Raw genomic sequence first — 17,067 nt, 5'->3', positions numbered from 1 at the left:
GATGGTGAAGTGTGGACCTGATGAAGCCATTTCTGCTGCCAAGAGAGAAGCAAACCTGAACACAATGTCAATATACAGAGGTGGGGAGAACGAAAACGTGCAATAAACAGGACTGGGGCTCTGGTGACGCCACACATTTCTGGATCATTCTGTGCCTGAACATATCTGTGGACTGGTTATTTGAACTAGTAAATTACCTTTTTTAATTAGGCCAGAATGGGCTGAGACTTCTGTTGCTTGCAACCAAAAGGGCCCTAAATGATACACTCCCCCGAAACAGCAAAGGAAGGCTGCCTGTGGCAAGAAGCAAAAAGATGGGTTTCTGTTCCTTTTCACCAAAAACAAAACAAAAAAAACCTCTAACGCTGCTGGTCTCCCCCACTGGTCTAAGAGCTTCTGGGGACATAGCCACTGTGTGTCCCGGCCTCTCAGAATAACGCATGGCTGTGGTGAGTGCTCAGTAAGCATAACTGTGTGAATGCTGTTAAGGTTGTCTCGTTCATCGCTAAATCCGTAGCATCTACAACAGTGTATGGGACACACGACAGACATTTATTGAAGGACTACACAGCTCACCCCAGCATGCCACTGACACCCACCCCTCAAATCCACCAAAGGAGAAGAAGCTGCGGCTAAAATCTTGCTTGACACTTTATTCTCCTAAGAGGGGAGCGCAGCAAAGGGAGTCGGGGAAGGGAGACTGGAGAGTGGATTCTGGACCGAGGAAGCGAGGAGCCGGCGGAGGTTGCTGAGGTTCTCGGGATCTGAGGACAGGAGCCTGTGCTTCTTCCACAGGACAGGGTGAGAGGGCTCAGAGGGAACCTGGAGCAGAGAGAACAGCCAGCTGTGGGCAGATGTGGTGGGTCCCCATGGGGAAGCAGGCACTCAGAATGTTACTTGCTTAAGGTCTCGCAGCCACCCGTCCCTACTGAACACACCCAGTGGCACATCCTGGAAGCCAGCCGGCAGCCTGAGCAGGTTGTGGGGCCTTGAATAGAAAAGTCACAAGCGGCCGGGCGCCGTGGTTCAAGCCTGTAATCCCAGCACTTTGGGAGGCCGAGACGGGCGGATCAAGAGGTCAGGAGATCGAGACCATCCTGGCTAATACAGTGAAACCCCGTCTCTAATACAGTGAAACCCCGTCTCTACTAAAAAATACAAAAAAAAATAGCCGGGTGAGGTGGCGGGCGCCTGTAGTCCCAGCTATAGGGAGGCTGAGGCAGGAGAATGGCACAAACCCGGGAGGCGGAGCTTGCAGTGAGCTGCGATCCGGCCACTGCACTCCAGCCTGGGCGACAGCGCGAGACTCCCTCTCAAAAAAAAAAAAAAAGAAAAGTCACAAGCTCCAGTGACAGGAAATGGTAGGGACCCCAGATCTGCTAGCACAGAATCCCAGAGCATTGGCAAGTGCCAGCTGAGCTGCCAAAGCCAATCACCAAGGCCCCTTTCTGGCCCCACTTCCTACAGCCGAGTGGTGTTCTCTCCAGGCACAGCCTGGGCAGTCATGGAGGGAAAGGCCTCACGCTCCCCTGCCTGAAGGGTTCCCTAGTCCAGCTTTCAGGACCCAGGATTGTGGGGGAGGATGTGGCCCCAGTTCCCGACCCCAGGGACCCATGCTGGGCTGGGGATTGGAGTTTGACTGAGGGTCTGATGACCTTGAATAGCCTCAGTCTGAGGACATTTCTCCAGGGTCAGGTCTACACACACGGTGACCTCCTTCAATTCTCATTCCAATCTCAAAAATCAGGATTGCTATCTCCCCTTCACAGATGAAGAAACTGAAGCTCAGAGAGGTCAAGTTATTTGCTTAAGGTCACACAGCCAGGGAGAGATGGAGACCAGATTTTACTCCACGACCACCTGTGTCTGAAGCCCAAGCTCTAATCAGTATTTCTCAAACATTTCTAGCTAAAGTCCATCTGCTCAGTTCTCCACACTTTCCCGTGCTGGGAGATGGGGGAGTAATGTGTCCTAAGAAGGCAGCTTTGATGTATCCTGGGGGAAACTGTCTCCACCCCTCAGGAGGCATCCCTGCTGTCACCTCTGCACTCACCCATAGAAGGTTCACACAACCTGAGGTCCACACAGATCTTCCGGGCAGTTTCTCCGGCCAGGAGGCCCTGGGTAACTCTAGGCTGATACCTCCTCATGAAATTTTTGCAGACGTCGCGCCATTGTGACCTCACCATCCTACACACACGGGCCTCAGCATTGGAAATGCTTCTCTGCAGCAGCAGAACCACAGTGGACATGGTTATAGGGTGAGTCCTGCGCAGCTCTGCCACCCTGTAGGTTCCAGCAGCCCTAGCAATGGGAGTACTAGGTGCGAGGAACTGGCGCCTGGTGCCCATGGAGCCAGAGACTGTAGACACAGGGCTGGGCCCCTACTCCCACTCTCCAAGGCCTGGCCCAAGCCTGGTCAGGTAGGGCTCCTGAGACAAGGACAGTTAGCCCTGCTGAGGTCTCAGCCCCTTGTCCACCTGTCCCCTGCCTTCTGTGTGGAGAATGGTGCCCATGGCTGCCAGGCACACATTAAATGCTCTGCCATGTAGCTACCTAGGTCCAGGACCTGGCTGGGGGCTACAGCCAGAGGGGGTGCATAGAGAAGACTGGTGGGGGTGGGAGGTGTGGTTAGAGCTTGGAGTCTTGGCTTATTTGGTTTTAAAGTCTCTTTTATGCCATCCCAGGGGGGAGGATGAATCTGGGTATCCAGGGCTAAGTGTGAGCCTGCAGTGCCAGGATGCTAAGAAGTTTGGGGGAGCAGAGGAGAGGGAAGGAGGGAGAGTGAAACAGTAATTCTTGGTAGTAACGCAGTCATTTGTTAAGCATTCACTCAGTGCTAGATGTGGAGCTAAGCACATCCCAGCCCTCAGCTCTTTTAAAAAGCTTCAGCAGCCAGGTGCAGTGGCTCACACCTGTAATCCCACACTTTGGGAGGCCAAGGCAGGTGGATTGCTTCAGCTCAGAAGTTGGAGACCAGCCTGGGCAGCACAGTGAGACCCTGTTTCTACAAAAGTACCAAAATTAGCTGGGCGTGGTGGCGCACACCTGGAGTCCCAGCTACTTGGGAGGTTCAGGCAGGAGAATTGCTTGGGCCAGGGAGGCAGAGGTTGCAGTGAGCTGAGATCACACCACTACACTCCAGCCTGGGTTTAAGAGTAAGATCCTATCTCAAGAAGAAAAAAAAAAGAGCTTCGACAACTTGTGAGATAGGGACTCTTATCCATCCCATTTCAAAGATAAGATAACTGAGGCTCAGAAAGTGGAAGTGACTTGCCCAAGGCCGTGCAGCTTCCAAGTAGCAGATCTGGGATTTATCGGTCCTGACTCAGGTCTCTTAGGGAACCAGCTTCTCAAAGCTCTGCCTTGGACACAAATGTTAGGGCTTTAGGGGAAGATTCCTAACTTCCCTGGGACAAGCCCTCTTTGAGGATACATGATGAAAACCGTGTATACTTTCTCTGACTTACACAGTTCCAGAGAGTCACAAACAATTTCACAAGTTCTCTGAAATTCATCCACAGACACATGGGGACTCACAGATTCCCTTCTAGGAAGCCCTTCCCCAGGACCACTGTGCAAGGTGACCCCAGGCTCCCTGATCCCCGACCTGGTCACAGGCCGGCCCCTCCATTGAGCAGCAGACGGGAGGCTCTGTAGCCCCTCGGCCTCACCTCGGTGGGCTCATTCACCATAGCCTTCAGTGTCTGGACTATCCTCAGACAGATCTTGCAGTCGAAGCCCAGCTCCTGCATTTTGATCAACAGGTCACCCTGTCAGGAAAGAAAGCCCCTATCATGGTCTCTCAGACATTCTGGGAGTGCGTGAAAGTGACCAAGAAAGGGGCCCTTGGTGTTTCTGAGACTGGCAGGAACGTCCGTGATCTCTTCCCAGAGCATGGATACACTGAAGGCCTGAACTGGCTGCCTGGACCCTGCCTGCCTTTTTGCTTGTCTTAGAGGCTCCGAGACACCCCAGAAACAGCCTCCCACACCCCCAGTACTTTCCCAGCCCTGCACTTGCCCCTCTCCTATTGAGGAACTCCCAGGGGAGTCTACCTATTTGGGTTCTGCAGCCCCAGGCTCTTTGGAGGGTGAGACCCCGGAGGATCCTCTTGGGACAGTCTATCAGGTATCTGTAGCCCTCCTGGCCAGACATGAATTCGACAAAACCAGCATCGTCAGAAACAGCCCAGCCTCCACTCCCACCTCCTGACCTCATTAGAGAGCTCCAGCCCTCACCCCAGGAGCCACCCAGGGAGGAGGGAAAGGAGAGGGACTGTGGCAGGTGAGCAGACAGCCAACATGTACCTGGGGGTCCTCCTGCGCCAGGCACGGGCAGGATTGCTCCTTGTCACACAGGTGGGCTGTTGCCACTTCATAGTACTCAGGGCTCAGACGAGAGAAGACCAGACCTGAGGAAGAAGGCACTTCAGCTTCCCCTCCGCAGGTGGAAGGAGAGGGAAAACCCATTCTCCTGGCTGGTGGAAGTCCAGGAGGTGGCCAGGGCCTCGGACAGGGGCTGGGCCTTGCAGGGGGCCAGGATACCTGTCCACATGCTTTGCCCTGGAGCCGCTCTGACCCACTCTCAGCACAAACACATGTTCTCACTTTCCTTCTAGAAAGCCAGGAGGGCGAGACTTTCTCTTCTCCTCTGTTCTGCCAGCAACACAGATTTGGGGGTCAGTTTGTCTAGAAACTTCCCTCAATCTCCTTTCAAGAGATTTTCTTTTTTTACCTTCCATCCAGATGGCCCAGCCAAATCCACTCTCCCTTCCAGAAGTGTCCTTGCCCTTGGGGCTCACACTGACCCCAAGGCCTGGGAGACAGCAGGGTGCAGGGGGCAGGAAGTCTGCCTTGAGCAGGGAAGAGACCCCGTTCTCTCACCAGCCCTGCACAATCCTAGACAGTGTAGGCCCGAGGAAACGCAGATCCACCAATGAAGGCCAATGGCCTTCACCACACAGATGCGGAGGCAGGGCCTTGGGAGGGAAACGGGGGGTCTCAGGCCACACAGTGTGGCCAGTAGAGTTAGGACCAGAATCCCTGGCCTGTCTCTCCTCCTTGGCCAGGCCACTGACAGGCTGGGCAACACACTGGGCTAAGCCTGGCTCTGAGGGGAGGGCCAGGTCTCCATGATGTGGGAGAAGGCTGGGGAGAGGCAGGGGCACCTGGGTGCCCACAGAGTCCACGCTCCGGGTTCAGCCAGCCTGAGAGTGCGAGGCTGGGAGGGCCATCAGGATCGATCCCGAGGGGAAGGCCTTACCTGGGTTGCCCAGGAGCATGGCTGCAAGGAGAAGGAGTGCCCAGGTAGCCATGGTGGGGCAGCTGCTCAGATGCCTTTCACACCCTGTTTTATGGGCAGGGAGCCTGCAGCTTAACCTTTCTCAGGTCCTGCCCTTTTTGTATGTCATCTTCCCTGTGTCACTGGGTTTACCACAAATATAAATACTAATTTATGAAGAAGCAAGTCAGTGCAGTGGTAGCCCACAGGGTTTACACCACACCCCACTCCCACACAACTAGAATGCCGGGTTGCTGGAGGCCAGCAGCTGCCTGGATGCTTGGGATGTGCTAATGGAGGGAGAAACCGCTTAGTACAAGTATGTTCCAAGTACTGCGTGGGACATACTTATACTAAAAGTATAAGTGAGTCATCTCACTTGATCCAAAACCTATTTTTAAACAGCTTTTTAAATTTAACAATATACCACGAACATCTTTCCACATCTGTAAATATAGATCTTCTTCATCATTTCCACTGGTTACCTAATGGTTCCCTTTACACATGAACCATAGCTGGGGTCCTGTAACTCTGGGACTCATGTCCCCTGTAGTACTTTGGTTTGAAGAGCAGAGGCCGGGAAGCCTCTCCAAGGGCTCACCCGGTAGTCGAGTTGAGTGATGTGAAGGCCTTCTTCAGACAGGGTGCCTCAGCATCTCAAAATGGCAGCTGTAGCTCCTCCAGGCTACAAGGCCTGTTCATGTGGAAAATGGAAAGAGTGAAGCAGAAAGAGGTGGTACTTGTATAGGAAAAACATCTTTCCCAGGGACCCTCAACCTCCATCTAATTGATCTGAACTGTGTCACATGATGACCCTGGCTGCAAAGGGCAACAGGAAGGGAGTCTTTTGCTGGACCTTCACTGACACTTCGTTTTTTGTTGTTGTTTGCTTGGTTTGGTTTGGTTTGGTTTTTCTTTTTTGAGATGGAGTTTCACTCTTGTCACCCAGGCTGGAGTGCAATGGTGTGATCTTGGCTTGCTGCAACCTCCACCTCCAGGTTCAAGTGATTCTCCTGTCTCAGCGTCCTGAGTAGCTGGGATTACAGGCGCATGCCACCACGCCCTGCTAATTTGTGTGTTTTTAGTAGAGACAGGGTTTCACCACGTTGGCCAGGCTGGTCTCAAACTCCTGACCTCAGGTGATCCGCCCGCCTCAGCCTCCCAAAGTGCTAGGATTACAAGCGTGAGCCATCGCACGCGGCCTTCATTGACACTTTGAACAAAATTGGTATTCTGTTAGGGAGGATGAGGGAATGGGAATCATATAGGCAATGGCAGTGTCAGTTACTGCACGACTTTTGTTTTTTTTTTGTTTGTTTGTTTGTTTTGATACAAGGTCTTGCTCTGTCGTTCAGGCTAGAGTGCAGTGGTACAATCACAGATCACTGCAGCCTCAACCGCCCAGGCTCCAAAAATCCCCCCACCTCAGCCTCCCTAGTAGATGAGACCATAGGTGCTTGCCACTATCACCCCTGCTGATTTTAAAATTTTTGGAAGAGATGGGTCTCCATATGTTGCCCAGGCTAGTCTCGAACTCCTGGACTCAAGTGATCCTCCCCGCCTCCAAAGTGCTGAGATTATAGGCATGAGCAACCATGCCTGATTTTGCAGGACTTTTTGATAAGGAAACATATTTCGGGAAGAATTGGTAGGACTTTGTAGCTATATGATTACAAGAAAGAAACAAGAGAGAGGAGGCAAAGGTTTCACTAATATTTGGTGAAATATTAGTGAAATATCAGGAGGCTGAGGGACTGGCTGTGCAAATTAGAAAAAGGAGCTTGTTGGTGAGAAGTTGAGTTTGAGGTATTGCATTTGTGGCTGGCTTGTTTCCCCAGCTGTAAATCAACTGCTTGAGGGCAGGACTGCCTCTGCCTGTCAGGGTCTCCCCACCATGCCTAGAACAGCTCTCAGACCAACCGGCAAACTCCTTTTACCTCAGATGAGGAAAGGAGGACTCAGAGAGATCCAGTGAATTACCCACCAACACATAGCTAGGAAGGGAATGGTCTGTGGATATGAACCCAGACCCTATGACTCCAAAGCCCAAGTTTTCCCCCAGCCCTACCCTATCTCAGTCTCCAGGTTTTCAGTGCAGGGCCACAATCCTCTTGAGGCCAGCTCAGGCACTACTCCCCCGTCTCAGCAGGCTCCCTCTCTCCTGACCACCTGTAGACCTTGGTCTCATGTGTGAAGACCATATTAATGGGCAGAAAAGGCCTTGAAAGGTGACTCATGTCTCTATTGTGGGAAACTTGGTGAGACCAAATATTGCAGTGAGTCCTTTTCTGAGGTGTTGAGGTGTACGTGACAAAGCTCACGTAGTTAGTCACAAGTCTCCACCCCGGCCTCTGGGGTCCCGTGTGATAAGAACCTGGGGTCTTACCCAGTTCCTACCCATGGTACCCCGGGAACTGACCCATTGCAAGTCAGGACCAGGCCCCAAAAAAATTCCTGTGTGAAATACTGCCTTCTGTATCTTCTTCAGAAAATCTTCATTTACGCTAAAGTCATAAAAATAGCCTCTATGTTTTTTTCTAGAACTTTTATAATTTTAACTTTGACATTTAGGTCTATGACTCGTCTCAAATGAATGTATAATGTGAGTTGGGTTGCGGTTCTGTTTTTCAATATCAATTTCTTGAAAAGATTTTTCTTTTCCCATTGAATTGCTTTGGCATGTTGGCTGAATATCAATTGACTATGGGTCTGTTTGTGTACTCATTTTATCAACTACTACTGCAATAATAATAATATAATAATAATAAAGCAATCAAATTTTTTAAATGGGCAAAATATTTGAACAGGTAATTTGCAAAGGAAGATAAGAACGACCAAAATATTTGAAAACCTGCTCAACATTGTAAATCACAAAGAAATTCCTTTTTTTGAGCTGCAGCCTCACTCTGTCGCCCAGGCTGGAGTACAGTGGCACAAACTCAGCTCACTGCCACTTCTGTCTCCTGGGTTCAAGCAATTCTCCTGCCTCAGCCTCCTGAGTAGCTGGGATTACAGGCACATACCACTATGCCTGGCTAATTTTTGTATTTTTAGTAGAGATGGGGTTTCACCATCTTGGTCCATTCTGGTCTTGAACTGCTGATATCAAGTGATCCACCCACCTCGGCCTCCCAAAGTGTTGGGATTACAGGCACGAGCCACCACGCCTGGCCAAGAAATTCTGTATTAAAACTCTACTGAGATGAGGTCATCAACATGACAGTAGCCAAAAGGTGGAAAAAGCCCAGGTATCCATTGACAAATAAATGGATAAACAAGCCAGTCATCATGGCTCAACCTCTAATCCCAGCACTTTGGGAGGCTAAGGTGGGAAGATGGCTTGAGGCCAGGAGTTTGAGGCCACTCTCAGCAACATAGTAGACCCCAGTTCTACAGAAAAATTTAAGAATTAGCTGGGCATAGTGGCATGTGCCTATAGTCCCAGCTACTCAGGAGGCTGAGGTGAGAGGATTGCTTGAGCCCAAGAGGTCAAGGCTGCAGTGAGCCAAGGTCATGCCACTGCACTCCAGCCTGGGTGACAGAGTGAGAGCCTATCTCTAAGAAAAAGAAAAAGAAAAATTTTTTAAAATGCATAAACAAAATGTGCTGTACATATACAATGGAGATGGAGTACGATTCAGCCAAAAAAGGGAACACAGCTCTGATACGTACTACAACATGAATGAACCTTGAAATAATTATGCCAACTGAAATAAGTCAAACACAAAAGGATAAACATTGTATGATTCCACTTACATAACATTTCTAGAATAAGCAAATTCATAGGGACAGAAAGTAGATTAGAGGTTACCCAGGGCTGGAAGGAGTGAGAAATGAGGGACTTAGTGCCCATTGGTTACAGACTTTCCATTTGGTGTGATGAGAACGGTTTTGGAAATAGATAGTTCCAAACAGATGATTCCACAACTTTGTGAGTGTAATTAATGCCACTGGATTGTACATCTAAAATGATTAAAATGGTTAATTTTGTTATTTATTTTTATTAATATTATTTTTAATTGACAAATCATAATTTTATATATTTATGGAGTACAATGTGATGTTTTGATATATGAATACCACTTAGAATGATTAAATCAAGGTAATTAACATATCTATTACCTCCCCTATCATTTTTTGTGGTACACATTTTATGTTATATGTATTTTACCACAATAGAAAAAAAATTATTTTAAAAGTCTGTTCAAAGAAAATGAAAGAAGGAAGAATAAATAAGTAAATAAAAGATTGTTTGCAGAAGCTTTTTCATAAGAGCCAAAATTAGACATAAACCAAATGTCCATCAACAGGTCAATGGATGAAGAAATTAAGGTAGAGCCATGCAATATTGTACACAACTTGGCAATAAAAAGGAATGAACTACTAATACATGCAATAAAATGAATAAATCTTAAAAAAAAAAAGGAAGAAAAAGAAGCCAGACATGAAAGACTTCATTCTGTATGATTCCATTTATATGAAGTTCTTGAACAAGCAAAATTCATCTATGGCAAAAGAAATCAGAGAAATAGTAGGAGGTGGAGGACGATGTGAGGGTTATTGGGCTGGCACCGGGATTTTCTTAGGTAGTGAAAGTGTTCTATATCTTAATTAGCTTGTGAATTGTGTGAGTGTGCATCTATCAAAACTCTTCAAACTGGACAGTTAAGATTTAAGTGTTTAGCTACATGTAAATTATATCTCAATTCTAAAATTATCCAAAATTTTCTTTTTTTTTTTTTTTTTGAGATGGAGTTTTCCTCTTGTTGCCCAGTCTGGAGTGCAATGGCACGATCTCGGCTCACTGAAACCTCTGCCTCCAGGATTCAAGCTATTCTCCTGCCTCAGCCTCCCGGGTAGCTGGAATTGCAGGCATGTGCCACCACGCCCGGCTAATTTTGTATTTTTAGTAGAAATGGGGTTTCTCCATGTTGGTCAGGCTGGTCTAGAACTCCCCAACTCAGGTGATCCGCCCACCTCGGCCTCCCAAAGTGCTGGGACTACAAGCGTGAGCCACTGTACCCAGACAAAAAAAAGTTACAATTTTATGACTCCCAATGAACAACATCAAATACTTCCCCAAAGGATAGTATCCATTTACAACACTGCCAACATTGTATGAGAGTTCCCTGAACTCTCACCAGCATTCAATATTATCACATTGTTTATTTTACAAATGTAATGAGTGAAAATCACACCTATTTTTATTTTCATTTCAATTACTACAAATTAAGTTTAATATTTTCCCAGGTATTTGTTTATATTTACATTTATTTTGAAATTGTCTTTTATGGCCCTTGCCCAGTATCTATTGGACTCTACTATGTTTTTTAATTTGTAAGAATTCTTTATTAATAAATACATTAATGTTTTGATATATTTGCTACAAATATTGTCACTTTTTGATTGACCTTTAAATTTCCATAAGGTTCTTACGCATAGAAAGTTTTCATTTTCTATAATCAAATATGAATATTTATTTGTGACATCTTTTCTCAGTTTAGAAAGTTGTGATTGCCTCTTTTTCCCTAGAAAATAATTATATTTTTGCTAATTTTTGCAGTTAGACATATTTTTTAATGTGACACTTTAATCCTCTGGAACTGATTTTAGGAAGGTATGAGGTGGGATGAAAATGTATTCTTTTCAAATTGCTATTCTCTTAATCTAAAGGTATTGATTACATACTTCCCCTCCTCTCCACTGATTTGAAATTGTTCTTTTATTGTATATTCAGTTATACATAATAAGATCAAATTCTGAGTTATCCATTCTAATTGACCTGGATATCTAGTGTTCTATTAACATTATCCAATCCTGCAGTTTTCTTCTTGATATTTTCCTTTGATATCCCTTTACTTTTAAATTGTACTTTGAGTAATATTTTATATACTATAATACTTTATATGCTAAAAGTATATATAAGGTATAATATTTATATACTAAATATTAAATATCTACTAAATGCTAAATATAAATTATTTTGACCAATATATCAGATTGTAATTTTCACTTTAAATTTTATTATAACTAAAAACTAATATATAAAAAATTCACTTCTTTGTAGTCACTCTTTCAGCCATGATCATAGTATAACTTTCTTTTTTTTTTTTTTTGAGACGGAGTCTCTCTCTGTCGCCCAGGCTGGAGTGCAGTGGCACGATCTTGACTCACTGCAAGCTCCGCCTCCCAGGTTCACGCCATTCTCCTGCCTCAGCCTCCCGAGTAGCTAGGACTGCAGGCACCTGCCACCACGCCCAGCTAATTTTTTATATTTTTAGTAGAGACGGGGTTTCACCATGTTAGCCAGGATGGTCTTGATCTCCTGACCTCATGATCCACCCACTTCAGCCTCCCAAAGTGCTGGGATTACAGGCGTGAGCCACCGTGCCCGGCTGTTTTTTGTTTGTTTCTTTGTTTGTTTTTTGAGATGGGTCTGGCTTTGTTGCCCAGGCTGGAGTGCAGTGGTGTGATCTCGGCTCAGTGCAACTTCCGCCTCCCAGGTTCAACTGATTCTTCTGCCTCAGACCCCTGAATAGCTGGGATTACAGGCGCCCACCACCACACCTCACTAATTTTTGTATTTTTAATAGAGACTGGTTTTCACCATGTTGGCCAGACTGGTCTTGAACTCCTGGCCTCAAGTGATCTGCCTGCCTTGGCCTCCCAAAGTGCTGGGATTACAGGCGTGAGCCACTGCGCCCAGCAGATCATAGTATGACTTTCTATTTTTTCCAAGTCATCCTTTTTCTCTCTCTCAATAAAGTTTTAGGAAGAGTTCTCCAGTGCAGGGGAGCTGAGCATCAGCCAACCTGGGACTCAGACCATGACGCTCCTGGGTGGCCAGGGAGTTGGCGGGGGCCGACGGGGGGCATGAGACTTCAGAGGGATGTCCAGCTGGGAGCAGATCCCTCTTCTGCTTTCTCCCCAACTTGTGCAAATGACTCAGAGCTTATTCACGTGACATTGTGATATAACAAAACAAAACGCCAGGGACTCAAAATGAGATAATTAAAGGCAGTAAAACAAAAATAAGATAGGGAGATAATCAGCCAAGAAAGACCCATGGGAGAAAGCAGATGATGGAAAATAAAGTGAAGCCGCATTTTACGGTATGTGTTTCACCAGACTTTCTGAAATTTAAAACACGATGGCCCTTTATTTAGAGAACTGCTCTTCTCAGCACCAGTCACAGCAAACAAGCAGTCCTTAGATGTTAACTGTCTGATTGCACTTGGGAAAATATTATTAAATAGCCTCACCCTAAGAATGAGAAGAAAATATACCTATCAAATTTTATGGAACATTTTTACACTTCACCAGCATCCATCGATCTCTTACTTTTGGTAAACATTTCCATTATCTCCTATTTCAGGAATTCTGTACTTTCAGGCAGTAGGTTTACTAAATACCACATCTGCCTATTTACTCAAATGATATCCTTTACTTAAAGGCTTTTTGCATTATCCAGTTTTCCTGATAGTTTGTATAGATGATTGCCTGAATTTCTCGAAAACCACCAAGTTTCCCTTAAGCATCAAAGTTATTTTTATTTCTTTGCAGTAATTTCAATTTAGATTTCAGTCCTTGCTTACGTTTTGGGAGACCCAGCCATCTGCCAAAGCCTGAAGGCACAGAATGTTATTCTCATCAATGTCCTTTCTACATCAGCATTCAGGGTTAGTGGCTGTCATTTTTCCTGATGATTTTATCGTTTTTATAACCTCTTTGTTACATGAGTTTAGGATAACTTTCTATATGAATGAGACTATCCTATATCTTCTTCCCTTTCATCCCATTCTAGATATACTGTGAGCTCTAAAAAATTACACTTGCCCAAACTCACTGTTTTCTTGGTACCTGGTTGCCATTTGTACCACTTCAAGTAATCATCCTTTTTCTTAAGCTACAGATTCCAGCATTGAGATGAGTTCCCTGGTTGTACTTTGTCAATAGTTTTCTCATAGCTACAATGTATTGGTTTAATCGTCACAAGCTTAATTTAGGAGACATCGAATTACCTGTGGATCCATTTGTCAACTGGAAATGCTGCTTCCTTCCATGTACAATTTATAATCTTGAAAATTTGCTCAATAAGAATCTGTTAATATGTTGCCATGTTAAAGTGAATTAAAATTTACAACTACAATAAGAATCATAATTTTATGATTGAAAAACAATGATGAGTCAGGATATATAAAAAACAAGCCGAAGCCTGAGGCAGTGGCACGCGCACCTGTAGTCCCAGCTTCTCGGGAAGCCCCGGAGTTTAAGAGCAGCCTGGGCGACATATTGAGACCCAGTCTCAAACAAACAAAAAAAGAAATGGATGAAAGCCTTTCCCCTCTAACTTTCACATCTCTTCAGAATGTATCTTTTGGGGATATGGTATTATTTATTAAATAGTATTTTATTTTAAAAACAAAATAATTCCAGCCAATCATGGTGACTCATGCCTATAATCCCAGCACTTTGGGAGGCTGAAGTGGGGCGATCACTCAAACCCTGGAGTTTGAGATCAGCCTGAGCAACACAGACCCCATCTCAAAAAAAGTTTTTAAATTTAAAAAATAACTCTAAGAACATTTGTTATGCCTGTTCAGGGATATTGTATATTATAAATATGAATTTGCTATGTAAATATAAAATTTACTGCCAACTTTATGATATAAACTTAAATGAACATTTTAATCAAATTGAAAAACAGAAAACAACTCCTCAGAAGCAGCTTGCCACCCAAAATATAAACATGAGTGAGAAAAGCAACACAAAGAAAAGCCTTGGGCAACTCTCTCGTGCTCCAATTACCTTCCTTCTAGCTGGACTCCCTCAGGCTGAGAAATCACTTCCATTGTCCTTGACTGTATTAATTTTCTATTATTGTCACAGCAATTACCACAACCCTAATGGGTTAAAATAACACCCGTGTATTATCCGACAGTTCCATCGGTCAGAAGACTGGGTGTGCTCAACTGGTGATCACAAGGCCAAAGTCAAGATGTGGGCTGGCTGGGCTCTAACCTGAAGGATCTGAGAAGAATCTGTTTCTAGGTTCATGCCACATTGTTGGCAGAGCTCAGTGCCGTGTGGTTGCAGGACTGAGATGCCCCTTTCCGTGCTGTTATCGGAGGGTCATTCTCAGCTCTAAAGGCTGCTGGTATCTCCAGGCTCATGGCCCTGTCCGTCCCTTCGAAGCCAGCGATGGTGGCGTAAATCTTTCTCAGGCTTTCAGTCTCTCTGAAGGCCCCTCTGCCTCATTTTCCTGTCCCCCATTTCACTACACCCCCACACACACACTCTTACATATACACGCAGACACACACACACAGACACACTCACATAGACACTCATATAGACACACAGACACACACACACAAAGGCACGCACACACACATATGCACGCACTCAAACACACTCTCACATACACACATACACTCACATACACACACACACTCTCGCAGACACATTCACATAGACACATTCGAATAAACGCACACTCACAAAGACACACACTCTCGCATAGACACACTCTCACACAGAAACACATTCTCACATAGACACATACACTCACATAGACACACATACACACTCTCACATAGACACACACACACTCTCTCACGTAGACACACAAGCCATTGCCGCCTCTGTCTTCTGCCTGGATCCCCAGTCCTTGCTTCAGTACCTACAGCTGGAGAGCCCCTTCTTTGCTTTCTCATTCATACATTTATGATGAAAATTTGTGGGTTTTCCTTATGAACGTGTAAGGAAATATTTTACGTATTTTTGACATTTTTATGTACTTACGAAAAGCGTAAGAAAAAAGAATATAAGCCCCCACTAGTCTGTAGCCTCTCTCCTCAGAGGAAAGAAAAACTGTTAAAATTTTCTTTTTTGTACCTTTCCGTACAAGCATGTGTATATATGTTGCTCCATTTTAAATTACACAATGTAAAACATATTCAGAAATGCACACGAAACAAAATGTACAGCTCAACGGTTTATCATCAAGCACACATCCACGTAACCACCCAGGTCAAGAACGCAGCCAGCTCCCCAGAAGCCCTATCATCTTCCCTCCCAGGGACCACCCCTTCCTCCTTCCCTAGGGAGGACTTCATGGTAATTGTGTTCTTGTTTTTCTTTAGAGTTTTACCACCTGAGCACATACTCTTAAACTCCATAGCTCTGTTTTCTCTGGTTGGTTGGTCGGTTGGTTAGTTGGTTTTGAGTTGGAGTTTCGCTCTTGTTGCCCAGGCTGGAGTGCAATGGCGCGATCTCGGCTCACTGCAACCTCCACCTCCCGGGTTCAAGCGATTCTCTTGCCTCAGTCTCCTAACTAGCTGGGATTACAAGCGCACACCGCCACACCCAGCTAATTTTTGTATTTTTAGTGGAGACAGAGTTTCACCATGTTGGTCAGGCTGGCCTTGAACTCCTGACCTCGGGTGATCCACCCGCCTCAGCCTCCCAAAGTGCTAGAATTATAGGCATGAGCCACCATGCCAGGCCTGTTTTCTCCGTTTTTGAAGTGTATATAAATGGAACCGTACAGAATGATTGTTGCATCTGACGTCTTTTGATCAGCATTCATGTGTGAGATGGTCCATGTTGTCGTATCTTTGAGCAGTCTGTTCCTTTCCACTGCTGAGCAGTATTCCATCATATGGATATTCCACAGCTTATCCATTGTCTTATCCATGGATATGTGGGGTGTTATCAGTTTTGACCTACTTACCTTCCTTTTTCCAACTTTATTGAGATATAATTAAGGTACACTCACATGCACACATTTAAAGTGTGTCACTTTACCAGTGCTGACACATGTACACACCCATAAAACCATCATAGCAGTCAAGACAGTGAACACATCCATCAGCCCAAAAAGTGTCCTTGTGCCCCTTTGGATAGATGGATGGGTAAGTGGATGGATGGATGATTGAATGGACAGAAGGATGAGGTCAGTCTGCAAGGAAGAAACAAGAAAGAAAATCTAGATGATGGGTGAATGGATGGATGATTGGAAACAGCCCCCACATGCCATAGTTTTTGCTCATCATTTTGGATACACCCCCCGGGTGGATACATCCCCTGGGATGCCCTTTATATTATTTTATTTTATTTTATTTTATTATTTTGAGACAGATTATCACTCTGTCGCCCAGGCTGCAGGGCAGTGGCGCGATCTCAGCTCACTGCAACCTCCACCTCCCATGTTCAAGCAATTCTCCTGCCTCAGACTCCCGAGGAACTGGGATTATAGGCATGTGCCAGCATGCCCAGCCAATTTTTGTATTTTTCGTAGAGACAGGGTTTCACCATGTTGGCCAGGCTGGTCTCAAACTCCTGACCACCTGCCTCGGCCTCCCAAAGTGCTGGGATACAGGCATGAGCCACCACGTCCTGCCTGGATGCCCTTTAAAATGGATGTTACAGAGACAGTTATGCATCAGCTGACTGTAAGGGCCCATTCTGGGCCCAGGCACCCTACTCACCCTGGAAGCTTGCTGGATTATTAAGAAATGACAGGCCAGCCAGGCTTCGTGTCTTGGACAGAAGCTCCTGAATACAGCGCTCTGGTAAACTAAAAATAGATAAAAGTGTGAAGGCTGACTTGTTAAAGTAAAAATTGCATATATTAAGGCATACAACATGATATTTTGACAAACGTATACATAGTGAAGCATTAATGGAAATGTAAATTAGTACAGCCATTATGGACAACGGTATAAAGGTTCCTTAAAAAATTAAAAATGGAATTACCATATGATTCAGCAATCCCTCTTC

At 45.5% G+C, this 17,067-nt stretch overlaps 1 protein-coding gene, 1 long non-coding RNA gene and 1 pseudogene across 3 annotated transcripts; 1 reads left to right on the top strand and 2 right to left on the bottom strand.

Moving 5' to 3' along the window:
- Window positions 1-636: 636 nt before the first annotated feature.
- GNLY (granulysin) lies at window positions 637-5,396 on the bottom strand. 2 transcript variants are annotated; one of them, XM_038007201.2, is made up of 6 exons: window positions 5,266-5,396; window positions 4,738-4,818; window positions 4,311-4,414; window positions 3,675-3,773; window positions 2,054-2,225; window positions 715-822 (listed from the first exon to the last, which is right to left on the bottom strand). In XM_038007201.2, the coding sequence occupies exons 1-6, from the start codon at window positions 5,315-5,317 to the stop codon at window positions 812-814; spliced, it is 519 nt and encodes a 172-aa protein (XP_037863129.1). In that variant the 5' UTR covers window positions 5,318-5,396; the 3' UTR covers window positions 715-811. The 2 variants fall into 2 exon arrangements, with proteins under 2 accessions (XP_007968193.1, XP_037863129.1); XM_007970002.3 differs by lacking the exon at window positions 4,738-4,818 and having other exon boundaries at window positions 637-822; window positions 5,266-5,388.
- Window positions 5,397-12,433: 7,037 nt separating this feature from the next.
- LOC103219935 (probable G-protein coupled receptor 160) lies at window positions 12,434-13,828 on the top strand (annotated as a pseudogene).
- A 2,185-nt stretch (window positions 13,829-16,013) lies between these two features.
- LOC140713442 (uncharacterized) lies at window positions 16,014-16,862 on the bottom strand. Its single transcript, XR_012095518.1, has 2 exons — window positions 16,776-16,862; window positions 16,014-16,246 (listed from the first exon to the last, which is right to left on the bottom strand). It is a non-coding gene; the product is annotated as an uncharacterized lncRNA (long non-coding RNA).
- Window positions 16,863-17,067: the final 205 nt, after the last annotated feature.

This window comes from Chlorocebus sabaeus, chromosome 14 (genome assembly GCF_047675955.1).
Source record: "Chlorocebus sabaeus isolate Y175 chromosome 14, mChlSab1.0.hap1, whole genome shotgun sequence".
Taxonomy (NCBI): domain Eukaryota; kingdom Metazoa; phylum Chordata; class Mammalia; order Primates; family Cercopithecidae; genus Chlorocebus; species Chlorocebus sabaeus.
The sequence above is the reverse complement of the archived record's forward strand: the minus strand, read 5'-3'. Positions and strand labels throughout refer to the sequence as shown.

Coding starts and splice junctions, on each gene's coding strand:
- GNLY (XM_038007201.2), bottom strand. CDS start 5,317: ATGGCTACCTGGGCACTCCTTCTCCTTGCAGCCATGCTCCTGGGCAAC. Junction 4,415..4,737: donor CTGGGCCATCTGGATGGAAG/GTAAAAAAAGAA, acceptor CTTCTTCCTCAG/GTCTGGTCTTCTCTCGTCTG. Junction 2,226..3,674: donor TGGTGAATGAGCCCACCGAG/GTGAGGCCGAGG, acceptor CTGCTGCTGCAG/AGAAGCATTTCCAATGCTGA.